Source organism: Pristiophorus japonicus, chromosome 5 (genome assembly GCF_044704955.1).
Source record: "Pristiophorus japonicus isolate sPriJap1 chromosome 5, sPriJap1.hap1, whole genome shotgun sequence".
NCBI lineage: Eukaryota > Metazoa > Chordata > Chondrichthyes > Pristiophoridae > Pristiophorus > Pristiophorus japonicus.
Window position 1 is genome coordinate 96,051,467 of NC_091981.1, and position 27,770 is coordinate 96,079,236.

A 27,770-nucleotide genomic window follows, 5' to 3' on the forward strand; every position below is an offset into this window, starting at 1 on the left:
ACCACCAACGATATCTCCGCAAGATCCTACAGATCCCCTGGGAGGACAGATGCACCAACATTAGCGTCCTTGACCAGGCCAACATCCCCAACATTGAAGCACTGACCACACTTGATCAGCTCCGCCGGGCAGGCCACATTGTTCGCATGCCAGACACGAGACTCCCAAAGCAAGCGCTCTACTCGGAACTCCTTCATGACAACCGAGCCAAAGGTGGGCAGAGGAAACATTACAAGAACACGCTCAAAGCCTCCCTGATAAAGTGCAACATCCCCACCGACACCTGGGGGCTCCTGGCCAAAGACTGCCCTAAGTGGAAGAAGTGCATCCGGGAGGGCGCTAAGCACCTTGCGTCTCATCGCCGAGATCATGCAGAAATCAAGCGCAGGCAGCGGAAAGAGCATGCGGCAAACCAGTCCCACCCTCCCTTACCCTCAATGACTATCTGTCCCACCTGTGAAAGGGACAGTGGCTCTTGTATTGGACTGTTCAGCCACCTAAGGACTCATTTTAAGAGTGGAAGCAAGTTTTCCTCGATTCCGAGGGACTGCCTATGATGATTGCACAGTTTTTGACTCCTTATCTGAGGAAGGACATACTTGTCGTAGAAGCATTGCAACAAAGGTTCATTGGATTAATCCCTGGGATGAGAGGGTTGTCCAATGAAGAGAAATTGAGTAGATTGGGCCTAAATTTTTTAGCGTTTAGAAGAATGAGGGGTTAACTCATTGAAACATATAAGATTCTGAGGGGGATTGACAGGGTAGATGTTGAGAGGTTGTTTACCCTAGCTGGAGAGTCTAAACTTGGGGTCATAGTCTCAGGATAAAGGTTTGGCCATTTAAGAATGAGAAGAGGAGGAATTTCTTGACTCAGAGGGTTGTGAATCTTTGGAATTCTCTACTCCAGAGGTCTGTGGATGCTCAGTCGTTGAGTATATTCAAGGCTGAGATAGATAGATTTTTGGACTCCAGGGGAATCAAGGGGTATGGGGATTGGGCAAGAAAGTGGTGTTGAGGTCGAAGATTAGCCATGATCTTATTGAATGGCAGAGTAGGCTCGAGAGGCTGTATGGCCAACTCCTGCTTCTAATTCTTATGTTCTTATCAGTTTTCCCACTATAGCCTCATCTGCAATGTCTATTTTATTTGAATGAATTAAATGTATTTAATAATCAATGATGATATGCATGCTGGTTTAATTGGCCTTTCATGTGAATTGACCATATTAGTGCTCAATCTTAAAAAAATTCACACAATAATTTTGTGCCAGCAAGGAAAATCACAGTACATAAATGCTATGTCACATTTCCAACATTACTGCCCAGTATGATATTTTCCATCAGCATTAGGCTTAACGCTGTCTAGGCTATTGTGTTTTTAAGATGTCGACAGCTGACGTGATGTTAGAAAGTACTGAAAGGATTGCATATTTTTATTTGTTTTAATAATTGAGAAAAAGAAGAATATGGAATTGATATGTTTCTAAATTATACAAATGAATGTATTGAAAATGGTTCAACATATTGGCTAGTTATCTGTTTATAGTACATGTGTACAATTTGACCTTCAGTGTGCAGTGGTACAAAAGTGGCAATATGTTTCTTGTGCGCATTAAAGTGACAGATATGAGACGACAAGCAAAAAGAAAAAACGTCAAATTCGGGAAAATTATGGAGATACACGTTAAATAATCAACATCTGTAAAATGAAAGGATAGGTTAGTATTTCAGCTGAAATCTTTGTCAAAATTCAAAATGGAAAGATAAGCAAACATTTTAGCAGGATTGGAAAAAGAAAAGTGTAGAAGACACAACAAGTAGTCCAATCACAGAGAAGAAGTTAATAGGTTTAATGATCTGCAAACTGCTTTAAAGAAAAACAGGAAACTGTTTTAAATATAATCTTGGTAAGGCAATGAAAGACATTGGCTCAGAATTTGCTGAAAAAAACAACTTGTGAACATCACACGCAGTTATTAATGGCCAGCAATTTGTGGTGAGGAAGAGATACTCCATGAATTGTAAAAACAGCATCTTTCCCTTAACCTCCCCATGATATTCATAAAGTTGCTACATTTGCACATTAATTGCCCATTAATCGTGCCACAGACAGTTAAGTCTGGTAATTAACAGCGTAAGTACCATTTTAACAACGTGATAATTGTTAATGACTGCCAATCAACTCCTCTTTCTCAGAAAGTGAACAATTAAAATGTGGAGTCTCATTCCTTTAGGCTGTGAATTGTTGTTGGAGATTTAAAAATGTTTTAATTTTTAAATTTTTTGTCTTTTCTTTCTGTCTTTCTCTCTTAATCCAATCTTTCTTTCACTCTATTTCTCTTTCTGTACCTGATTTGACATTGAATTCACCCACTCTAATTCACACTCCTTCTTAGTTCTTCCTCTGTCTACTTCTCAATCCTTTAATCACATTGACTAAGGAGATACACTATTTGTCCCATCATTTGCCAAGATCCCAGATGCCCTTGTGCCCTTGTCGCGCCATAATCAGCTCGCACATCCAAAAACTTAGTGGGCAAAAAATGTTAAAACCTAAACGTGTTCAAACCTGTCTAACAAACAGGACATACTCCAAGATGCCTCACTCCAGCAAAACCTGGGCCACTAATAGAACATAAGAATGTGCAAATAGCTAAAATGGGGTAAAGGCTTGGAATAGATTAACACAAAGAAAAACACAGGAACATTGCAGGAAATTGAGAAAAGGGGGAGAAACTGTAGATACAGGAGGTCTGAAATGAGAAATGGTGGGAACACAAAGAGGATCTGCCATTTTCAAAAAGAGAAAAGGCAGTTCAACACTGTGGGCATACCCCACCACTTCCTAGGACAGAACTAAGATCTGACAAGGGGTCGATAATTAAAATCACAACTCATCTCACCCATTCTCCCCAGATGTCAGTAGACCCATCCAACATCCCACTACAGCTATGGTCACACCAGAGGCCTGCAGACTACCCAGAAGAAAGATGTTCCTGAAGTTCTGTTGAGTTTGATTGGAACAGTGTAGCAGGCCAAAGCCAGAGGGCAGAAGGAGAATGAGACAGTAGTTAAAGCGGCAAGCTACAATGAGGTCAGGATCACACTTGGAAGCAGAATGGTATTCAGAAAAGTAATCATACAAACTGTAATTGGTCTCCTCAATGTAGAGAAAGCTACATCTTAAGCAGCAAATACAATATACTAGATTGGAGGAAGTAAGTGAATGGCACCTCACATGAAAAGAGTGTTTGAGACCGTGGGAAATGGTCTGAGTACAGGTGAACAAGGAGGTTTTGCTTCTGCTGCTACAACCAACATTCCCTCTAAGCTACACAGCTCTCTGCTGGTCCTGCACAGCCTGGGACTGGCTTTTTCAATGTTAAATTTCATGCATGCACAAAATTGTGAATAAGCCATGCAGCCCCGTAAAAAGGTAAGGGGAACATTAGTTACAACATTCACAAAGTGGAATTCTGAGGATGAATCTAAGCACATATGTTATGTCACGGAGTTCAATGCAGGATGCATTCAGCAGTCTAACTTGGGTCTGCCAGCTATAGTCCAACTGCACTCTTAAATATCTTTAGATTTTTCCCATCAGTGGGCAGAGCATGCTGTTGTGCTGCTTTAGTATTATGATTGGCGATGGAATTCAAATGCTACAAATATTTATGTTTCTGCAGTATATTGTACGCTGACATTGTGGGTTTCACACGCCTGGCCAGCGAGTGTTCACCTGGGGAGCTTGTGCACACACTCAATGAGTTATTTGGCAAGTTTGATCAAATTGCAAAGGTAAGCAGTAAGTATACTGATAAGCAAAGCATGACTTGAAGGTTGATTACTTAAAGGTTATATGCACGATTATGCATTGGCATTAACAAGTGACTTTTACCTTTGGTTTTATTCAGGAAAATGATTGTATGAGGATCAAGATTTTAGGGGACTGCTACTACTGTGTCTCCGGTTTACCAATATCCCTGCCAAACCATGCCAAAAACTGCGTGAAAATGGGTTTGGACATGTGCGAAGCCATAAAGTAAGTAAATTCTAAAGCCTTTCCACCTTGAAGAATAGAAATAATGTAAAATTAATTTTCCAGCAAGAGTCTATTTGGATTCCTCAGTGTTAATCTGTGCTGCTTGTAAGTTTGTATATGTGCTGAATGCTGTTCGGAGGTACGTACTTCTGTTTCGAGAGTGTCTTTCTCAAAGCTTCATCTATTTTCTACATAAATCACTACTGTTAGTGAATTATAAAAGTTCTTTGAATGAATGAACAAGACAGAGCCAAGTGCCTTCAAACAACAAGTTATTACAAATTTGGCAGTTGCAGAATGGTACAATCCATTGAAACACAAATGTGCACCATCACAAAGTGATGGATCGCAAGTTTGATTTTCCCATGTCGCTGAGCTGACTATCTCAGCTTTATTTCACAGTAGTGTGGTGGGGACGGTGAAAATATTGAATGGAAACCAGAGACTTCCTCTAGGGAATAAAAATTAAAGAGTCATTTATGTGTACCGACCAGTTAACAATAACTTTGGTAGAGGCCCATCAGATGATTCTGCTGTAGCTGTAGCTGTAGCGGATGTGCTGCTTGCAGAGACATCTAAAACTGCATGATAATGGGGTTAGAAGCAAAAAAAGCATTCACGGATACTTAAGTGATTATAAACTTTAAATTGAAAAGCTCTCCCTCCCATTTACTGCTAATGGATTCTTCCAGCCAACATTAACTGGTTGATGTTGCACTACACTCAGGCTGTTTTATCAATCATGATTTAATAATATCTTATTCTACAAACAGAGGGAAACAGTGCACTGACATTTTAGTACTGACATTTTAGTAAATCAGTCTTCCTCACAAAAGATTCATGAAAATGCACTTATAAGGTTTCGAGCAAGACTGTAAACAATAATAAACCCTGAGTATATAAAGTATTGGACAGGTCCCAGGCACGGAATAAATGCTTATCATACTTTTTTAATCAAGTAAACTTAGAAATTCTACATACATGGAGAGTGTTGATGAGCTAAAAGATATGATTTACATCCCACAAGTGAACTGAACTGATCAAAATAGAAAAAAAATCCAAATTGAATTATAATCAATGTTATATAGAACATCTAATATATTAACTTAGATAAAATCTAACATGTTAACATATAACATAGACAATCTACTTGTAGCAGATGCATGTGTCCATGACAGTATTGGTGTGAAGGGACCACCACACAATCCTTGTGGAGATGAAGTGCCATCTTCACACTGAGGATACTCTCCATCGGGTTGTGTAGCACTATCACAGTGCTAAATGGGATATATTCATGCTGTGGGGCATCAGCAGCAGCAGCAGAATTGTACTCCACCACAATCTGTAACCTGAGGGCCCAGCATATCCCTCACTCTACCATTGCCATCAAGCCAGGGGACAAACCCTAGTTCAATGAGGAGTGTAGGAGAGCATGTCAGCAGCAGCACCAGGCATACCTAAAAATGAGGTGCTAACCAGGTGAAGTTAAAACACAGGACTACATGATTGGTAAATACCAGAAACAACACACTATAGACGGAACTAAACAATCCCGCAACCAATGTATCAGATGAAAGTTCTGCAATCCTGCAATTAAACAACTAATGGGAAGGGGAGGCTCCATGAACATCCCATCCACAATGGTGGCGGAGCACAGCATGTGAGTGCAAAAGACAAGGCTTAAGCATTGTAGGGGGTGGTGTGTGGGGTCAGTTTGCCTTCCCTGACCCAGAGCGGTTGTGAGTCGCTCCCATTCCCTGGTTCTCGAGCCAGGATTTATTAATCAGGGTATGATAAAGTACAACAGACAACTGTTTCGTACAAAGAAATGTATGGTTTTTATTCAAGAAGAATGAATACACCTTTTATTAAAACTGTGAAAACTTATCACTTTAGATGAGAGAAAACGTATCACTTTAAAGGAGAGAAAACTTATCACTCTAATGGGGAATCCTTTACTCAAACACAAGAGAATACACAGCAGTACAACACCTCCCACCTCCCAATTCCCTGTATCTTACTAGGTTAGGCTCTGGGGCTTCAGGGACTATGCTCACCAATCCTTCCTTGACAGTCGGTAATGGGTCATGGTTTTGGGGTGCGTTGGATTTTGTCGATTCTGCTAGCCGTACCCCAGACGTATGAGAGGACTTCTTGCTGCCACTTCCTCAGTTGGGTGGTGTCCGCTGATGCGGTAGGGCAAGTATTGGATTTATGGGGTAAGTACCCACTTTCTTCCTTCAGCAGTAGGTTTTAAAGTTCTTTTAGGTAATGTTTTACCCGTTGGTAGCTCAGGGATAGCTTGTAGAATGGAAACAGCTTGTGAATCTTCGTGTTTTCGTTGAGTTGACTTCAGTTTGGAAATCGTTGGTCACGGTGGCTCAATATTACCAATTTGGTTGCTGGTAATATCTTGGTGGTTGTTTCTTGAGCCTCTTGCTGCCGCGGCGTGCTTGGTGTCATAGTCATTTGCGATGCTGTCTTCGTTGATGTTCTGAAGAACCAGGTTAACGAAAACTGGTGTGCTGATTTTGAAGTCTGCCAGGTCTTTTTTTTTAAATTTCAAAATATACTTAATTCATATAAAAATTTGCACAAAACATTCGAAAGCAGTTCAGTACATTTGGATGCGGTCAACAATTCCATACATTACATTTGGATGCTGACCGCAGTTCCGTTCAATACATTTCTTTACTTTACATTTCAAGGTACAATTCATACAATCCAGGATACATTGTGGTACGTTCATCAAGTTACATTACATGTGTCACCATATGGTACACAGTGAGGGTACAGTTACAATTCTTTCCAACATGCATTACACAACAGAACTTGCATTATACATGGCACTACATAGGTGTTTGAAGATCATGGTGCTCTATGTATACAAAAGGTTTACCATTGCAGCCCGAGGGGAGTTTTATACTGATACCAGCCCCTGGGTTTACCGTGACGGAAGGGCTTTAAACTGTGGCTCTTCCCCACCGTGCCTTTGCGGCGGCTGCACCAATTTTTAGTGCTTCCCTCAGCACGTACTCCTGGATCTTGGATTGCGCCAGTCTGCAACACGCAGACGTGGACATCTCCTTGCTCTGGACGACCAGCAAGTTTCGGCAAGACCAAAGTGCGTCTTTCACCGAGTTGATGGCCCTCCAGCAGCAGGTGATATCTGTCTCGGTTTGTGTCCCTGGGAACAGCCCGTAGAGCACAGAGTCCTGTGTTATGGAGCTGCTCAGTGTAAAGTCCTGTCCCCTCAGCACAGATTCACATGAGGCATGTAGTGAAGTCAAGGTCACTCTGGACCTGCACCTTTATTTCACAGCTCTGGAATGCTGCACTTGCCTGAGACCTGTCCTTATATACCTGTCTCTTGCAAGTGCACCCCAAGTGGTAAGGTATGCTGGTGGTTACAGGTCATATCTTATTACAGTCATGTACAGCGTGTTAGGATACAGTTATATATAATAATGTAAGATACATGACATCACCCTCCCCCAAGGTCTTATTGTCTTTATAGGTTCAGTCTCTCAGGTGGTCTACGCTCTCGCGTGGAGCGTCTGAATTGTGGTTCAGTTGTTTGCCTTGGTGTCTGTTTTTCTTTGAGTGTGGTTGCTGGTATCTCGCCTGGGCTGTTTGTTTCGATTGGTGTGATTGTTGTTGATTCGTCTGGGCTGTCTGTTGGGATTGTCCTTTCCTCAGGTTGTTCCCTCTGTCTGTCCACCAGATGTGGTGCGAGTTCCACATTGTAGTCTGCCTCTGGTTCCGCAGTGTTGTTGGTAAATCTGCTTTTGACTTGGTCGACATGCCTCCGGCAGGTTTTGCCATTATCCATTTGTACTACCAGTAGCCTGTTTCCTTCCTTGCCCGTTACTGTCCCTGCAAGCCATGTGGGACCCCGCCATAGTTTAGTACAAACATTTTGTCCCCTATCTCATTCCATCTCCCCTCGAATTTCTGTCATGATACTCAGTCAGTTTACGGCGTTTTGCCTCAACGATTTTGTGCATGTCTGGGAGGATTAATGTGAGCCTTGTTTTTAAAGTCCTTTTCATCAACAGTTGCGCGGGGGGGGGATCCCAGTCAGTGAGTGCGGACGAGATCTGTATGCCAGCAGCAGTCGCGACAGGTGACCCTGCAATTGGATTTTAAGCATGCCTTGTTTAATGATTTGCACTGCTCTCTCTGCCTGGCCGTTGGAGGCCGGCTTGAACGGTGCCGTCTTGACGTGATTTATGCTGTGGTCAATTATAAAGTCTTGGAATTCTGCGCTGGTGAAGCACGGATCATTGTCACTGACCAATATGTCAGGGATTCCGTGCGTTGCAAACATGGTTGCGAGGCTCTCCACAGTGGTGGAGGTTGTGCTTAAAGTGTTTAAAATAGTGCATTCGATCCACTTTGAAAATGCATCTACAATTACGAGGAACATTTTGCCCATGAATGGGCCCGCATAGTCTACGTGCACCCGCGACCACGGTTTGGTAGGCCAGGGCCAAGGCAAGGGGCTAAGTGGAACCTCCCTATGGGCATTGCTGAGTTGGGCACAAATGGTGCAGAGCTCCAAGTCCGCGTCAATACCAGGCCACCAGACGTGGGATCTGGCTATGGCCTTCATGAGAACGATCCCCGGGTGCTCGCGGTGGAGCTCCCGGACAAATGCCTCTGTGCCTCGCAGAGGCATGACTACTCGGCTGCCCCACATCAGGCAGTCTGCTTGTCGTGATAGATCATGCATGTGCCTGTGAAAGGGTTTTAATTCCTCGGGGCAGGCATCGCGAACCTCTGCCCAGTCACCGGTTAGGACACATCGTTTTACTAAGGATAACGTGGGGTCGCTGGCTCTGATTTGGCGAGCCGTCATGGGCGAAACTGTGGACTCAAAGGCATTGATTGCCATGACTATCTCACAGTCTTGTTCATCAGACCCTTCCGTGGTCGCCAGGGATAGCCTGCTGAGCGCGTTGGCACAGTTGTCTGTGCCTGGTCTGTGCCTTATGGTATAGTCATAGGACGCCAGGATGAGTGCCCACCGTTGAATTCGCGCCGAGGCGTTGGCGTTTATTGTCTTGCTCTCGGATAGGAGGGACATGAGGGGCTTCTGGTCGGTTTCTAACGCGAACTTGGCCCCGAAAAGGTATTGGTGCATCTTTTTGACATCGTACACGCACGCGAGCGCCTCCTTCTCTACCATTCCGTACCCGCACTCCGCCCGCGAAAGTGACCTGGAGGCATAAGCTATAGGTTGTAATTTGCCCGCACTATTGACATGTTGCAAAACGCACCCGACCCCATACGCTGACGCGTCGCATGTGAGAACTAGCTTTTTACCTGGGTCAAAGAAAGTCAAAACACTGTTGGAACACAGAAGGTTGCGTGCATTATTGAAGGCGCGTTCCTGGGCATCCCCCCAAAACCAATCGCAACCCTTCCTGAGTAGCACGTGGAGAGGCTCCAGCAGCGTGCTTAAGTTCTGCATAAAGTTCCCAAAGTAATTGAGTAGCCCGAGAAAGACGCGCAGTTCTGAGACATTCCGGGGCCTGGGTGCCAGGCGAATTGCTTCTGTTTTGGACTCTGTTGGGCGGATTCCATCAGCAGCAATCCTCCTGCACAAAAATTCAACCTCGGGTGCGAAAAACAGGCACTTGGATTTCTTGACTCGTAGGCCTACCCGATCCAACCGCTTTAGTACTTCCTCCAAATTACGGAGATGGGAGTCGATGTCCCTGCCCGTGATAAGTATGTCGTCTTGAAATACAACCGTCCCCGGGATGGACATGAGCAGACTCTCCATGTTGCGCTGGAATATGGCAGCTGCCGACCTGATGCCGAATGGACATTGATTGTTCATGAAAAGGCCTCGATGTGTGTTGATGGTGGTGAGTAGCTTGGATTCCTCGGTCAATTCTTGCGTCATATACGCAGATGTGCAGATTTTGAGAAAAGTTTACCTCCAGCCAGTGTGGCAAATAAGTTCTCTGCTCTGGGCAGCGGGTACTGGTCCTGTAGGGAGACTCTGTTTATGGTAGATTTGTAGTCACCACAGATTCGTACGGATCCATCAGGCTTCATGACTGGGACGATGGGACTTGCCCAGTCGCTAAATTCCACAGGTGATATAATGCCTTCCCGCAGAAGCCTGTCTAGTTTGTGTTCAATCTTTTCCCTCATCACATAGGGTACAGCTCTGGCCTTGTGATGGACTGGTCTAACAGCCTGTGTGATGTAGATTTTGACTTTGGCCCCATTGAAAGTGCCCACACCTGGCTGAAAGAGATGTTCAAATCGCTTTATAACTGTTGAGCAGGAGGTCCGTTCCTCTAATGACATGGCATGGACATCATCCCATTTCCAGTTTAGTTTTGCCAGCCAGCTTCTCCCCAGCAGTGCTGGGGGATCTCCGGGGACAATCCACAGGGGAAGTCGGTTCACTGTCCCTTTGTGTGTGACTGAGAGCATGGCGCTGCCGAGGACTGGTACGATTTCTTTGGTGTAGGTCCTTAGTTTGGTGTCGACCCTTGTGAGTTTTGGTCTGTCTCTTTTATGCGGCCACAGTTGTTCAAATTGTTGAGCGCCCATGAGACATTGACTCGCTCCCTTATCCAGCTCCATCTTGACAGATATCCCGTTGAGTAGGACTCTCATCATTATAGGAGGAATCCTGTTGCAGGAGCAACGGCCATTGATTGTGTTGATCCGCTATACATCGGTGTCCCGGGTACTGTCCCCACCATCCTCTGGTCCGCTTTCCGACCTATCCGATTCGTATACAAGCCGAGCTGCCGTTTTTTTGCACATGCGGGCCAAATGCCCTGTATATTCACAATTTCTGCAAACAGCCTGCTGAAATCGACATCCCCTTGATGAGTGCCCACCCCCACACCTCCAGCACAGACCTGTTCCATTGTTCAAAGTGTTCCCAAAGAATGAGCTGCGTCTGTCTGATCTCTCTTGAGCTTCTCTCAGTTTGTAGTTGATTGCTCACATTGTGGGTTGATGAGGTGTGAACGGCTGTTCCTGTGGCCCTTGATGGCTTCTGCCTGCTGTCGAGAGCCTGTTCTCCCGGTTTTGTCTGTGTGTGGGGGTAGCAGCTTGTTTAGTGCTGTGAACTTCTTGTTCCGATATTTCGTTAGTTGTCATACCTGCATTGTAAATCAACCTCGTTTCTTCTTCCCCTACCAAGAATGTCTGTGCAACCAGTGCTGCTGCCTCTAAGGTCAGGTTCTTGGTCTCTATGAGCTTTCGGAATATGCCTGCGTGGCCTATTCCTTCAATGAAAAAGTCTCTCAGCATTTCTCTCCTCAGTTCATCGGAGAACTCACATAAACTAGCCAACCTCCGAAGTTCCGCCACGAAGTCGGGTATGCTCTGGCCCACACAGCGTCTGTAGTTGTAGAACCTGTGTCTAGCCCTGTGTAGGCTGCTCGCTGGCTTCAGGTGGTCTCTTACCAGTGTGCTCAATTCTTCAAACGACTTGCTTGCTGGTTTCTCGGGTGCCAACAGATCCTTCATTGAAGCGTATGTTTTCGAGCCACAGCTGGTCAAGAGATGGGCTCTTCTCTTGTCTGCCTTATCGTCGCCTAACCAGTCTTTGGTTACAAAGCTTTGCTGGAGCCTTTCTATAAAGTCCTCCCAATTGTCTCCCACATTGTACTTTTCATCTGATCCGTTGTTCGCCATTCTGTGGATTCTGTAATCCCGTAACTCGTCGCCACTGTAAAGTCCTGTCCCCTCAGTACAGATTCACATGAGGCATGTAGTGAAGTCAAGGTCACTCTGGACCTGCACCTTTATTTCACAGCTCTGGAATGCTGCACTTGCCTGAGACCTGTCCTTATATACCTGTCTCCTGCAAGTGCACCCCTGGTGGTAAGGTATGCTGGTGGGTTACAGGTCATATCTTATTACAGTCATGTATAGCATGTTAGGATACAGTTATATATGATAATGTAAGATACATGACACTCGGGATGAACCTCGACAGCAACCACTGCATCTCTTTCCAGACCTGCCTTGCAAAGGCGCAATCCTGAAGGAGGTGGGTGACAATCTCGTCCGCCCTGCAGCCGACTCGGGGGCACCATGCCGTGCTGCTGAGAAGCCAGCTAAGCATGAACGCTCTGACGGGTAGAGCCCTCCTCACCGCCAACCAAGCTACATCTTGGTGCTTGTGTGAAAGCTCTGGCGATGAGACGTTCTGCCAAACGAGTTCGACAGTCTGCTCGGGGAACCACCCGACAGGGTCCACCCTCTCCTTTCGTAGGGCGTCCAGGACCTTATGTGCTGACCACTGTTTTATGGCTTTGTGGTCAAAGGGGTTTTTTGTGAAAAACTTTTCCACGAAGGACAGGTGGACAGGCATGGTCCAGCTGATGGGACCGTTTCGCGGCAGCGTGGCCAGGCCCATCCTTCGCAACATCGGGGACAGGTAGAACCTCAGCACATAGTGACACTTGGTGTTTGCGTATCGGGGGTCTGCGCACAGCTTGATGCAGCCACACACAAAGGTGGCCATCAGGATGAGGGCCACGTTCGGAACATCCTTTCCCCCACTGTCCATAGATTTGTACATTGTGTCTCTGCAAACACGGTCCATTTTGGACCTCCAGTCAAAGTGGAAGACGGCCCGGGTGACTGCCGCGGCACAGGAGCGTGAGATGGGCCAAACCTACGCCACGTGCAGCAACACCGAGAGCACCTCACTCCTGATGACCAGGTTCTTTCCTGCCATGGAAAGGAAGCGCAGCTTCCACCATCCCAGTTTTTGCTTCACTTTGGCGATACGCTCTTCCCAGTTTTTGCCGCACATCCCGTCCGCTCCGAACCATATTCCCAACACCTTCAGGTCATCTGGCTTAATGGTGAAGGGAATAAAGGATCGGTCAGCCCAGTTGCCAAAGAACATGGCCTCGCTTTTGCTGCGATTGACCTTCGCTCCCGAGGCCAGTTCAAACTGGTCGCAGATTGTGAGCAATCTGCGAACCGACTGCGGATCCGAGCAAAAGACGGCAACGTCGTCCATTTACAGGGAGGTCTTGACCTGAGCGCCTCCTCTGCCTGAGATCGTCACCCCTCTAATGTCCGCATCCTTCCTGATGGACCAGGCAAAGGACTCGATACAGCACACAAACAAGACAGACGAGAGAGGACAGCCTTGCCTGACTCCAGATATGATCGGAAAGCTTTCAGTTTCCCACCCGTTGATTAGAACTGCGCTACTGATGTCTCTGTAGAGCAGTTTGACCCAATTGCGGATACCCTCCCCAAACCCCATTTTGGAGAGCACGTCCATCAGGTATGTGTGCGATATCCTGTCAAAGGCCTTCTCCTGGTCTAAGCTGATTAAGCAGGTGTCCACCCCCCTGTCCCGCTCGTAGGCAATCGTATCCCTGAGTAATGCAAGGCTATCAGAGATCTTCCTGCTGGGGGCAGCACAGGTCTGGTCCGGGTGAATCACCAGCTCAAGAACAGACTTGACCCTGTTGGTGATGACCTTTGACAGGATCTTGTAGTCCACATTGAGCAGCGAAATGGGCCGCCAATTTTTGATTTCCTCCCTCTCCCCCTTCTGCTTGTAGATGAGGGTGATGATGCCTTTCCGCATCGATTCTGACATGCTGCCTGCCAGAAGCATACCCCCGAACACTTCCAGCAGGTCGGGGCCCATCCCACAAAAACAAATCAAACTCAACCGGTAAGCCGTCGCTTCCGGGGGTTTTATTCGTCTCGAAGGACCGGACGGCCTTTGTCAGCTCGTCCAGAGTTAACGGGTGGTCCAGACTCTCCCGTTCGCTGTTGTCTAGCACCTCCATGATAGACGACAGGAACGACAGGGAGGCCGCGCGGTCTGTGGGCTTGACGTCATACAGCCTGATATAGAAGGATTTGCTGATCCTCAGCATGTCAGGCTGCGAAGACGTCACAGAACCGTCTTCTTCCTTAAGGCTGGTGATCACAGAGCTCCCCCTGTGTACCTTTTGGAAGAAGAAACATGAACACGTCTCATCCTGCTCGACGGAGTGGAATCTGGAGTGGAAAATGATTTTGGAGGACTCTGAGGCAAAGAGCGAGGCTTGCTGGCCCTTCACCTCTTGGAGTTCCTCCACGACATCGACCCCCATCGACTGCAACAGGAGCAGATTTTGCATGCTCTTCTGGAGTTGGGACAATTCCCTCTGTCTCCCTCTCCCCTCCTGAACACCTCTGAGGATGAAGAACCTCTTGATGTTTGTCTTGATTGTTTCCCAGCAGTGCATCGGGAAATCATAGAAGGGTTTTACGGTTCTCCAACCTTTGTAATGCCTCTTGAGTTCCTCCACGTTTTCCGGAGTCAACAGTTTCACGTTCAGCTTCCATATCCCTCTGCCAACTTTCTGGTTTTCCTGTGGGCAACAGTCGGCCAGTAGGAGGCAGTGGTCAGAGAAGAACACCGGCGTGACGTCGGTGGATCTGACCTTGAGCGTGTGGGACACAAAGAGGAAGTCTATTCTCGAACAGACAGACCCGTCTGGTCTCGACCAGGTGTGTCTGCGCGGTGCTCAATCTCCAGGGTTGCTGAAGACGTCGCACAGCTTGGTGTCTTTTACCACGTCCATCAGGAGTCTGGACGTGGTGTCCAGCTTGCTGTCGGCTCTGCTGGATCGTCCAGCCGCATCGATGATGCAGTTGAAGTCACCGCCCAGAATGACCGGCCTGGACGTTGCCAGCAGCAGTGGGAGCTGCTGGAAGAGGGCCAGCCGCTCGCTTCTGAGAGGCGAGGCATACACGTTAATTAGCCTTAAGGGGAATTTTTGAGAAACTTCCTTATCTGCGCCCCAAATCAACCTTGGTTCTTTAAGTTTTGCAGCCCAGTTAACTGAAACTTGATTAAGTGGTTTTAATCTGGCACTGATAGACTTTTCTGAGCTGATGAGCTCTTGTCAATGCAGGCCAGAAATGTGATTAGCATTATGCATGTGTTGGATGAGTTTTTGTGCTTGAGTTGAAACTGTACTTCCTTGGATCGATTGTTGAAATGTAAATGTCTTCTAGGGGCAGGTTTCAGGGGTAAACAGTTCCCCAGACAATTTGATTAGCTCCAATGTCCAAACTGGCCTTTTAGAGAATGATCCCACCCCTTTTCTTGCAGACCCAACATTCACCTTTTAAAAATCCCAAACTTGGTTAAAACTCGTAGATTTCATCCATAAGCATTTTAGGATCCCAAATTTTCTGCTTAATAGTCCCAAATCGAATTTCCTTTTCAATGAGTCCAAACACTGCGGGGTTTCCACAAATTGTGGAATCTTGCAGTTCCCCATTTGACACTCTTCGCCACAGAATGTCAACCTAAATTAACAAAATTCCTGATTCCCGAGAACCAACCTTCCCTTGTGATTTACCTAGCTAAACCAAAACGTACGTTCCCCTTTGAAATGTATTACTGTTTACAGCTAAATTCAGTGATAAGTCACATTACAGCATAGAGGGGGTCCAATGCCCCTCCATTACTCCAGTTTCACAAAAATACACAGTAAAACACACATAGTAAAAACCTTTTAACATTTGACCTCTGCGTTTTACAGCAGGTGGAATCTAAACTGGACCTCACCGGGTGACTGCGATTTTTCTGCAGTGTCCTATCATATTTTGTGTTTTCTTCCCTGATACCACCCTTAAGTTCAGCTAGGGCTCGTCCAGCACCCTCTGATGCCGGGACCAACGACCTCTCCCTCTCACCCTGCAGGTAGTACACCATAGATAAAGAATAATCGTGAGCTGGCAGACAACCAAAACGTGGGAAGCTATTCTGATCCCGGCAGGGACCTCTACATTTCTGAAAATATCCCACCAGGGTGGAACTGTGATCTCCGAAATCTCGCACTCTATCTCAATTATTTTTTGTTCTAGAGTATAGAAATGTTTCTCTGATACTTCTACAGCTTTCAGTAGGGCGGTAAGATGTTCGGGTAGAGGGGGAATTTTGTAACCAAAATGTGTGACATAGTCTTGCAGGTTTGTTATGTTGTTACTTACAGTGAGGTGAACAGTGGAGGTTTCAGGAATGGGAACAATCCACTTGAACTTCTGCCTCGGATTTAAAACAGAAACTGCTGTCACCAGACACTAGATGTGCTGTCTATGCTGGTAGTGGGGTGCACTTGTGGTGACACAACATGTCCCACCCCCTATGTTGCTACCTGTGGAGGAACATGGTCTTGTGCCATCACTTCCAATTGATAGGATCCGCGCCTGCAGAAGCAAACCCACATTCTGATCGAGCAAAACCATTCAAGTGCTGGGGGCACAGTATTACGTGTGCACTCCGGTTCTGGCATCTGGAGAGGTCAATGCCTGTCATAGCATGCTCCCATTTTATGACATAAGGCAGGACCGCTTTAAAACGAACATGCACTCCTCCGCGAATGACCCCGATATTCTCAACCCTGTATACCGGTGCTGACCGGGATGACCTGCCCATCCTTACTATAATTCCTATCACTGTATGGTTGGACCGCCCGCAATCTACAGGGACAGGGTGGGCTTCAGAGGCTAAACGAAGCTGGCACGGGCTCAGCGAATTGCTATACGGGTGCAGCGCAGCGAGATGCTTGTTGCTTATCCATGAAGGGACGCGACCTTGCCTCAGGCCCTCCAGGTTGTTGCGACCCTTGCCCAGCAACCATGCTCCATATAACACACCCACCTCATTCCGTGCAGTCTGCTCCGAGGCGTTCCTGTCCTCCCGTATCAAATCATTAACAGTTATTAGCATGCCTCTCCAGCTCCGCAATTACCTCCTTTAAATGAATGGTCATTGCCTGGTCCTCATGAAGCTCTGAACCCACAACTGTGTTCTCTTCCCCTAGAATCTTACGCAGTTGGTTCCTTAACCCAGTGATCTGCATCTGGAGTTGTACATCATCCATGCTATTAACAATACCTGTTCCTGTACTGAACACTGTGGCCACATCGTTCCAGGTCTGTCTTCTCTGCCTCCCGGATCCCACACTATTCCCAATATTCAGATCATAAAGCTGCTATTTATCTACATTCCCATCTTCATAAAATTCCTGAAACATCACTTTTAACAGCTTCTCCATCTTCTTCGGGCACCACACAGGCAGGTGGACTTCAGTCAGGTTCAGGATCACGGATGCCATGGAGTAGTGCGCGTTCTGAAACAAAACTTTGTCAGTAGGTAATTAACACCAACCCATTCACCGGACCCCTGGTGGTGGTGGGATACCTAGCTACAGTCGTCTATACCATCGGGGCTCTGGGCGGGGGCGTCCTGGTGTATGAGATGAGCTCTGTGGCGCTGATGATGTTCGGGGGATTTGGGATCACACAGACATTGGGCCTCAAACCCAAACAGACAAACAATGTACGCTGGGCCTCAAACCCATGCAGACAAGACATTGGGCCTCAAACCCACACAGACAAGACAGGCAAGACATGACATGGATCCCTTGTTTCTCCTTCCACCACTTTTCCCAACACAATCTCGTATCTTTGGCTCGATTCGTTCTTATTAAGACAAAAAATGAAAGAAAAATCTTTTGCTCTGTTGGGGCCGCCCCCTCACAGCTCCTTCTCCAGTTATTCACATTTTTTCATCTTCAAATCATATAGCTTAGTCAAATGTCCAGCCTTTGTGATCTAAATTACTGGAGTTCACACAGCACTGCCCCATCCAGGTTCAAGTTCAGCTACACCTTGAGGTCATTTCCCTATAAATCACTTACACCTCTCCGGTAATTGCCTGCTTGAAAGAAAAAGAAAAGAACATCCATTGTGGCTTTTCTGTCCGCCCAATGGGTTAATTCATCAAGCTATTTTTCCCCTTACTGTTACTGAGGGAAAACATCCACTCAAAATATAACTTAAAATATAACTTCAAAATTTTACAAATGCTCGGAATACTTATTTCACTCTTGACAAGGTGTTGCTTTCAGCTTGCACAGAGTGTTACCTTTTTTTTTCAACAAACACACATACTAATGCATGGTACCATGCATACCAATAGCTTACACATTACAATGGTTCTCTTCTTCATGTATAATAGCAGCACACAGCCTTTTCTCCACTGGTCACATTCTTGAATTGGTCGGAAATTTTTTATTTTAAAATACCAAATATATGTGCTTGCCTCATGACCGGAACTGGAGCTTTTTCACACAATTTAAATCAACCAAAATTCTACCATGGCCACAATGAAAGTTTGGTTTTTCCAAGTTAATTAACCTCAATTCCAAATTAATTCAAACTGTCATGTATCTCACACTACTGTACATAACTGTATATTACCATGCTATACATGACTGTAACTGGTGACAGATTAGGAAAAGGGAAGGTGCAACGAGACCTGGATGTCATGGTATATCAGTCATTGAAGGTTGGCATGCAGGTACAGCAGGCGGTTAAGAAAGCAAATGGCATGTTGGCCTTCATAGCGAGGGGATTTGAGTACAGGGGCAGGGAGGTGTTGCTACAGTTGTACAGGGCCTTGGTGAGGCCACACCTGGAGTATTGTGTACAATTTTGGTCTCCTAACTTGAGGAAGGACATTCTTGCTATTGAGGGAGTGCAGCGAAGATTCACCAGACTGATTCCCGGGATGGTGGGACTGACCTATCAAGAAAGACTGGATCAACTGGGCTTGTATTCACTGGAGTTCATAAGAATGAGAGGGGACCTCATAGAAACGTTTAAAATCCTGACGGGTTTAGACAGGTTAGATGCAGAAAGAATGTTCCCAATGTTGGGGAAGTTCAGAACCAGGGGTCACAGTCTAAGGATAAGGAGTAAGCCATTTAGGACCGAGATGAGGAGAGACTTCTTCACCCAGAGAGTGGTGAACCTGTGGAATTCTCTGCCACAGAAAATGGTTGGGGCCAATTCACTAAATATATTTAAAAGGGAGTTAGATGAAGTCCTTACTACTCGGGGGATCAAGGGGTATGGCGAGAAAGCAGGAAGAGGGTACTGAAGTTTCATGTTCAGCCATGAACTCATTGAATGGCGCTGCAGGCTAGAAGGGCTGAATAGCCTGCTCCTGCACCTATTTTCTATGTTTCTATGTTTCTATGTAACCAGAGATGACCTGTAACCACAAGCTTACCTTACCACCAGGGGTGCATTTGCAGGAGACACTGGATACCTGTCCCAGACAGGTATATAAGGACAGGTCTCAGGCAAGTGTGGCATTCGAAAGCTGTGTAATAAAGGAGCTGGTCCTGAGTGACCTTGACTTCAGTATGTGCCTCGTGTGAATCTGTACTGCAGGGACAGGACTTTACAGTGGCGACGAGTTACAGGATTACAGAATCCACAGAATGGCGAACAACGGCTCAGATGAAAAATACAATGATGGAGATAATTGGGAGGACTTTATAGAAAGGCTCCAGCAAAGCTTTGTAACCAAAGACTGGTTAGGCGACGATAAGGCAGACAAGAGAAGAGCCCATCTCTTGACCAGCTGTGGCTCGAAAACATACGCTTTAATGAAGGATCTGTTGGCACCCGAGAAACCAGCAAGCAAGTCGTTTGCAGAATTGAGCACACTGGTAAGAGACCACCTGAAGCCAGCGAGCAGCCTACACATGGCCAGACACAGGTTCTACAACTACAGATGCTGTGTGGGCCAGAGCATACCCGACTTTGTGGCAGAACTTCGGAGGTTGGCTAGCTTATGTGAGTTCTCCGATGAACTAAGGAGAGAAGTACTGAGAGACTTTTTTATTGAAGGAATAGGGCACGCAGGCATATTCCGAAAGCTCATAGAAACCAAGAACTTGACCTTAGAGGCAGCAACATTGGTTGCACAGACATTCTTGGCAGGAGAAGAAGAAACGAGGTTGATCTACACTGCGGGTACGACAACTAGCGAAACATCGGAACAAGGGGTTCACAGCGTGAAACAAGCTGCTACCCCCACACGCAGACAAAGACAGGAGAGCAGGCCCTCAACAGCAGGCAGTGGCACCAGAAGCCATCAAGGACCACATGAACGGCCGTTCACACCTCATCAACCCACAATGCGAGCAATCAACTACAAACTGAGAGAAGCTCAAGGGAGATCAGCTAGACGCAGCTAATTCTTTGGAAACAATAGAAGCAGTCTGTGCTGGAGATGTGGGGGAAGGCACTCATCAAGGGAGTGTCGATTTCAGTGTGCTGTTTGCAGAAACTGCGACTATGCAGGGCATCTGGCCCGCATTTGCAGAAAAACGGCAGCTCGGCTGGTATGCGAATCGGAAGGGTCGGAAAGCAGACCAGAAGACGGTGGGGACAGTGCCCGGGACGCCGGGGTCAGCAGGTCAACACGATCAATGTCCACTGTTCTTACACCAAGAAGACTCCAATAAAGATGAGGGGCCTACTCAATGGGATGCCCGTCAACGTGGAACTGGACACGGGAGCTAGTCAATCTCTCATGAGCGTCCAACAATTTGAACAGCTGTGGCCGCACAAAAGCAACAGACCAAAACTCACAAGGGTCGACACCAAACTAAGGACCTATACTAAAGAAATCGTCCCAGTCCTTGGCAGCGCCATGCTCTCAGTCACACACAAAGGGATGGGAACCGACTTCCCCTGTGGATTGTACCCAGAGATCTCCCAGCCCTGTTGGGGAGAAGCTGGCTGGCAAAACTAAATTGGAAATGGGATGATGTTCACACCATGTCGTCAGAGGAACGGACCTCCTCCTCAACAGTTCTAAGTCGTTTTCAACATCTCTTTCAGCCAGGTGTGGGCACCTTCAAAGGGGCTGAAGTTAAAATCTACATCACACAGGATGCCAGACTGGTCCATCACAAGGCGAGAGCTGTGCCTTATGTGATGAGGGAAAAGATTGAACACGAACTGAACCGGCTTCTGCGGGAAGGCATTATCTCACCTGTGGAATTTAGCGACTGGGCAAGTCCCATCGTCCCAGTCATGAAGCCTGATGGATCCGTACGAATCTGTGGGGACGACAAATCTACCATAATCAGAGTCTCCCTACAGGGCCAATACCCGCTGCCCAGAGAGGAGAACTTATTTGCCACATTAGCTGCAGGAAAACTTTTCTCAAAACTAGATCTCACATCTCACATCTCACATATGACGCAAGAATTGACCGATGAATCCAAGCTACTCACCACCATCAACACACATCGAGGCCTTTTCATGAACAATCGATGCCCATTCGGCATCAGGTTGGCAGCTGCTATATTCCAGCGCAACATGGAGAGTCTGCTCAAGTCCATCCCGGGGACAGTTGTATTTCAAGATGACATACTTATCATGGGCAGGGACACTGACTCCCATCTCCGCAATTTGGAGGAAGTACTAAAGCAGTTGGATCGGGTAGGCCAAAGAGTTAAGAAATCCAAGTGCCTGTTTCTCGCACCCGAGGTTGAATTTTTGGGCAGAAGGATTGCCGCTGATGGAATCCGCCCAACAGAGTCCAAAACCAAAGCAATTCGTCTGGCACCCAGGCCTCGAAATGTCTCAAAACTGCGCGCCTCTCTCGAGCTACTCAATTACTTTAGGAACTTTATGCAGAACTTAAGCATGCTGCTGGAGCCTCTCCACGTGCTATTGAGAAAGGGGTGCGATTGGTTTTGAGAGGACGCCCAGGAACGCGCCTTCAATAAGGCACGCAACCTTCTGTGTTCCAACAGTGTTTTGGCTTTCTTTGATCCAGGTAAAAAGCTAGTTCTTACATGTGATGCATCAGCGTACGGGGTTGGGTGCGTTTTACAATATGTCAATAGTGCGGGGAAATTATAACCCATAGCTTATGCCTCCAGGTCACTTTTGCGGGCGGAGCGCGGGTACGGAATGGTGGGGAAGGAGGCGCTCGCGTGCATGTACGGTGTCAAAAAGATGCACCAATACCTTTTCGGGGCCAAGTTCGCGTTAGAAACCAACCACAAGTCCCTCACGTCCCTACTATCCGAAAGCAAGGCAATAAACGCCAGCGCCTCAGCGCGCATTCAACGGTGGGCACTCATCCTGGCGTCTTACAATTACACCATAAGGCACAGACCAGGCACAGACAACTGTGCCGACGCGCTTAGCAGGCTACCCCTGGCGACCACGGAAGGATCTGACGAACAGGACTGTGAGATAGTCATGGCAATCAATGCCTTTGAGTCCACAGGTTCGCCCATGACGGCTCGCCAAATCAGAGCCTGGACGACCAGCGACCCCACGTTATCCCTAGTAAAAAGATGTGTCCTAACCGGTGACTGGGCAGAGGCTCGCGATGCCTGCCCCGAGGAGATCAAACCTTTCCATAGGCGCATGCATGAGCTGTCACTTCAAGCAGACTGCCTGATGTGGGGCAGCCAAGTAGTTATGCCTCTGCGAGGCAGAGAGACATTTGTCCGGGAGTTCCACCGCGAGCACCCGGGGATCGTTCTCATGAAGGCCATAGCCAGATCCCACATCTGGTGGCCTGGCATTGACACGAACTTGGAGCTCTGCGTCCGACGGTACACCATTTGTGCCCAACTCAGTAATGTCCCTAGGGAGGCCCCCCTGAGTCCCTGGCCCTGGCCCACCAAACCGTGGTCGCGGGTGCATGTCAACTATGCATCCCATTCATGGGCAAAATGTTCCTCGTAGTTGCAGATGCATTTTCAAAGTGGATCGAATGCACCATTTTAAACTCGAACGCCATCTCCACCACTGTGGAGAACCTTGGAACTATGTTCGCAACGCACGGCATTTCTGAAATATTGGTCAGTGATAATGGTCTATGCTTCACCGGGCAGAATTCCAAGATTTTATAATTGACCACGGCATAAATCACGTTAAGATGGCACCGTTCAAGCCGGCCTCCAACAGCCAGGCGGAGCGAGCAGTGCAGATCGTTAAACAAGGCATGCTCAAAATCCAAGGTCCCACGCTGCAGGGCCGCCTGTCGCGACTGCTGCTGGCATACATATCTCGTCCGCATTCATTGACTGGTGTTCCCCCCGCGCAACTATTAATGAAACGAACCTTAAAGACAAGGCTCTCATTAATCCTCCCAGACATACATGAAATCATTGAGGCAAAGCGCCGGAAGCTAACCGAGTACCATGATCGAAATTCGAGGGGGAGGTGGAATGAGATAGGGGACAAAGTGTTTGTGCTAAACTATGGCAGGGGTCCCAAATGGCTTGCAGGGACAGTAACAGGCAAGGAAGGAAACAGGCTACTGGTGGTACAAATGGACAATGGCCAAACCTGCCGGAGGCATGTAGACCAAGTCAAAAGTAGATTTACCAACAACACTGCTGAATCAGAGGCAGACTACAATATGGAACTCACACCACACCTGGTGGACAGACAGAGGGAACAACCTGAGGATAGGGCAATCCCAACAGACAGCCCAGATGAGACACCAACAATCATACTGAACGAAACAGACAGCGCAGGCGAGATACCAGCAATCACCCTGAAAGAACAACAGGCACCAAGGCAAACAACTGAACCACAACTAAGATGCTCCACGCGAGAGCGTAGACCACCTGAGAGACTGAAGCTATAAAGACAATAAGACCTTGGGGGAGGATGATGTCATGTATCTCACACTACTGTACATAACTGTATCTTACCATGCTATACATGAATGTAACCAGAGATGACCTGTAACCACAAGCTTACCTTACCACCAGGGATGCACTTGCAGGAGACATTGGATACCTGTCCCAGACAGGTGTATAAGGACAGGTCTCAGGCAAGTGTGGCATTCGAGAGCTGTGTAATAAATGTGCTGGTCCTGAGTGACCTTGACTTCAGTATGTGCCTCGTGTGAATCTGTACTGCAGGGACAGGACTTTACACAAACCAATTTCAAACTAACCAGTGCCAGTTGAAAAAAAACTATACAGACACACACACACTTAAAGACAACTTACAAACCATCCACTGCTTTTAATTTTACCATTCACACTGAAACATCAGAGATTTTTAGTCCAGCATTTCTCCACCCGTGCCCATAACCTGCTATAATGCGGCCACTAAAATTTGTACTAGGTCGTCGGCTGCCTTTCTGTGGCTCTGTTTTGCCTCAGTACCCTCGTAACCTGGCTTCCCTCCTTTCGGGAGCCTATAATTCTGGCTCCAGTGTCCCAAATTCCCACAGCTATAACACTCTTTGGATTGACCCGCATTACTTCCCTCTTGTCTCCCTGTGCCCATAGTGTTCCCAGCGTGTAGGATGTGTAAATCTGCTTTGTCTACGTTGCCAAAATCTAACTCGTAACATTTCTTGGACATTTCTCTGAGTAGGGCCTGGTATAGCTGTCCGTTTCCTTCAGGCACCATGCAGGTAAGTGTACTTCTGTAAGGCTTAAGATGACTGAAGCTACTGCACAGTGTACCTCCTGGTATTCCTCGATGTCAGGTTTGTGACCTGTACTCGCTCCCATTAGGGCGAGCAGGAGCAAAGCCCCTCTTATCGTTTGATTCCTTCCCTGTAGGGACACAAAATACATAGTCTTGCCCTTGAGAAAAACAGTTCTCTGGCTTGGCAAAAGTGATCCAGTTCTACAATCCAAATTGAACTTTAAAATTTAAAAATTTCTAAAATCTAAACTTAACTCCCAAAAATATTTAAAACACCCATAAAATCGTACATAGAAACATAGAAACATAGAAAATAGGTGCAGGAGTAGGCCATTCAGCCCTTCTAGCCTGCACCGCCATTCAATGAGTTCATGGCTGAACATGAAACTTCAGTACCCCCTTCCTGCTTTCTCGCCATAACCCTTGATCCCCCGAGTAGTAAGGACTTCATCTAACTCCCTTTTGAATATATTTAGTGAATTGGCCTCAACTACTTTCTGTGGTAGAGAATTCCACAGGTTCACCATTCTCTGGGTGAAGAAGTTTCTCCTCATCTCGGTCCTAAATGGCTTACCCCTTATCCTCAGACTGTGACCCCTGGTTCTGGACTTCCCCAACATTGGGAACATTCTTTCTGCGTCTAACCTGTCTAAACCCGTCAGAATTTTAAACGTTTCTATGAGATCCCCTCTCATTCTTCTGAACTCCAGTGAATACAAGCCCAGTTGATCCAATCTTTCTTGATAGGTCAGTCCCGCCATCCCGGGAATCAGTCTGGTGAACCTTCGCTGCACTCCCTCAATAGCAAGAATGTCCTTCCTCAAGTTAGGAGACCAAAACTGTACACAATACTCCAGGTGTGGCCTCACCAAGGCCCTGTACAACTGTAGCAACACCTCCCTGCCCCTGTATTCAAATCCCCTCGCTATGAAGGCCAACATGCCATTTGCTTTCTTAACCGCCTGCTGTACCTGCATGCCAACCTTCAATGACTGATGTACCATGACACCCAGGTCTCGTTGCACCTTCCCTTTTCCTAATCTGTCACCATTCAGATAATAGTCTGTCTCTCTGTTTTTACCACCAAAGTGGATAACCTCACATTTATCCACATTATACTTCATCTGCCATGCATTTGCCCACTCACCTAACCTATCCAAGTCACTCTGCAGCCTAATAGCATCCTCCTCGCAGCTCACACTGCCACCCAACTTAGTATCATCTGCAAATTTGGAGATACTGCATTTAATCCCCTCGTCTAAATCATTAATGTACAATGTAAACAGCTGGGGCCCCAGCACAGAACCTTGCGGCACTCCACTAGTCACTGCCTGCCATTCTGAAAAGTACCCGTTTACTCCTACTCTTTGCTTCCTGTCTGACAACCAGTTCTCAATCCACATCAGCACACTACCCCCAATCCCATGTGCTTTAACTTTGCACATTAATCTCTTGTGTGGGACCTTGTCGAAAGCCTTCTGAAAGTCCAAATATACCACATCAACTGGTTCTCCTTTGTCCACTTTACTGGAAACATCCTCAAAAAATTCCAGAAGATTTGTCAAGCATGATTTCCCTTTCACAAATCCATGCTGACTTGGACCTATCATGTCACCATTTTCCAGATGCACTGCTATGACATCCTTGATAATTGATTCCATCATTTTACCCACTACTGAGGTCAGGCTGACCGGTCTATAATTCCCTGTTTTCTCTCTCCCTCCTTTTTTAAAAAGTGGGGTTACATTGGCTACCCTCCACTCCATAGGAACTGATCCAGAGTCAATGGAATGTTGGAAAATGACTGTCAATGCATCCGCTATTTCCAAGGCCACCTCCTTAAGTACTCTAGGATGCAATCCATCAGGCCCTGGGGATTTATCGGCCTTCAATCCCATCAATTTCCCCAAAACAATTTCCCGACTAATAAAGATTTCCCTCAGTTCCCCCTCCTTACTAGACCCTCTGACCCCTTTTATATCCGGAAGGTTGTTTGTATCCTCCTTAGTGAATACCGAACCAAAGTACTTGTTCAATTGGTCCGCCATTTCTTTGTTCCCCGTTATGACTTCCCCTGATTCTGACTGCAGTGGACCTACGTTTGTCTTCACCAACCTTTTTCTCTTTACATACCTATAGAAACTTTTGCAATCCGCCTTAATGTTCCCTGCAAGCTTCTTCTCGTACTCCATTTTCCCTGTCCTAATCAAACCCTTGTCCTCCTCTGCTGAGTTCTAAATTTCGCCCAGTCCCCAGGTTCGCTGCTATTTCTGGCCAATTTGTATGCCACTTCCTTGGCTTTAATACTATCCCTGATTTCCCTAGATAGCCACGGTTGAGCCACCTTCCCCTTTTTATTTTTACGCCAGACAGGAATGTACAATTGTTGTACTTCATCCATGCGGTCTCTAAATGTCTGCCATTGCCCATCCACAGTCAACCCCCTAAGTATCATTCGCCAATCTATCCTAGCCAATTCACGCCTCATACCTTCAAAGTTACCCTTCTTTAAGTTCTGGACCATGGTCTCTGAAATTACTGTTTCATTCTCCATCCTAATGCAGAATTCCACCATATTATGGTCACTCTTCCCCAAGGGGCCTCGCACAATGAGATTGCTAATTAATCCTCTCTCATTACACAACACCCAGTCTAAGATGGCCTCCCCCCTAGTTGGTTCCTCAACATATTGGTCTAGAAAACCATCCCTTATGCACTCCAGGAAATCCTCCTCCACCGTATTGCTTCCAGTTTGGCTAGCCCAATCTATGTGCATATTAAAGTCACCCATTATAACTGCTACACCTTTATTGCATGCACCCCTAATTTCCTGTTTGATGCCCTCCCCAACATCCCTATTACTGTTTGGAGGTCTGTACACAACTCCTACTAACGTTTTTTGCCCTTTGGTGTTCTGCAGCTCTACCCATATAGATTCCACATCATCCAAGCTAATGTCTTTCCTAACTATTGCATTAATCTCCTCTTTAACCAGCAATGCTACCCCACCTCCTTTTCCTTTTATTCTATCCTTCCTGAATGTTGAATACCCCTGAATGTTGAGTTCCCAGCCCTGATCATCCTGGAGCCACGTCTCCGTAATCCCAATCACATCATATTTGTTAACATCTATTTGCACAATTAATTCATCCACCTTATTGCGGATACTCCTTGCATTCAGACACAAAGCCTTCAGGCTTGTTTTATTAACACCCTTTGTCCTTTTAGAATTTTGCTGTACAGTGGCCCTTTTTGTTTTTTGCCTTGGGTTTCTCTGCCCTCCACCTTTCCTCATCTCCTTTCTGTCTTTTGCTTTTGTCTCCTTTTTGTTTCCCTCTGTCTCCCTGCATTGGTTCCCATCCCCCTGCCATATTAGTTTAAATCCTCCCCAACAGCACTAGCAAACACTCCCCCTAGGAC

General features: G+C 46.6%; 1 protein-coding gene across 1 annotated transcript in view; it reads left to right on the forward strand.

Annotated features, from left to right (window-relative positions):
* Positions 1–27,770, forward strand: part of adcy2b (adenylate cyclase 2b (brain)) — a 796,633-nt gene that overhangs the window by 447,483 nt on the left and 321,380 nt on the right. Inside the window, exons 6-7 of the mRNA XM_070879907.1 lie at positions 3,688–3,799; positions 3,916–4,043. Coding sequence (XP_070736008.1) covers positions 3,688–3,799; positions 3,916–4,043 — 240 coding nt within the window. The remainder of the gene's footprint in view (positions 1–3,687; positions 3,800–3,915; positions 4,044–27,770) is intronic.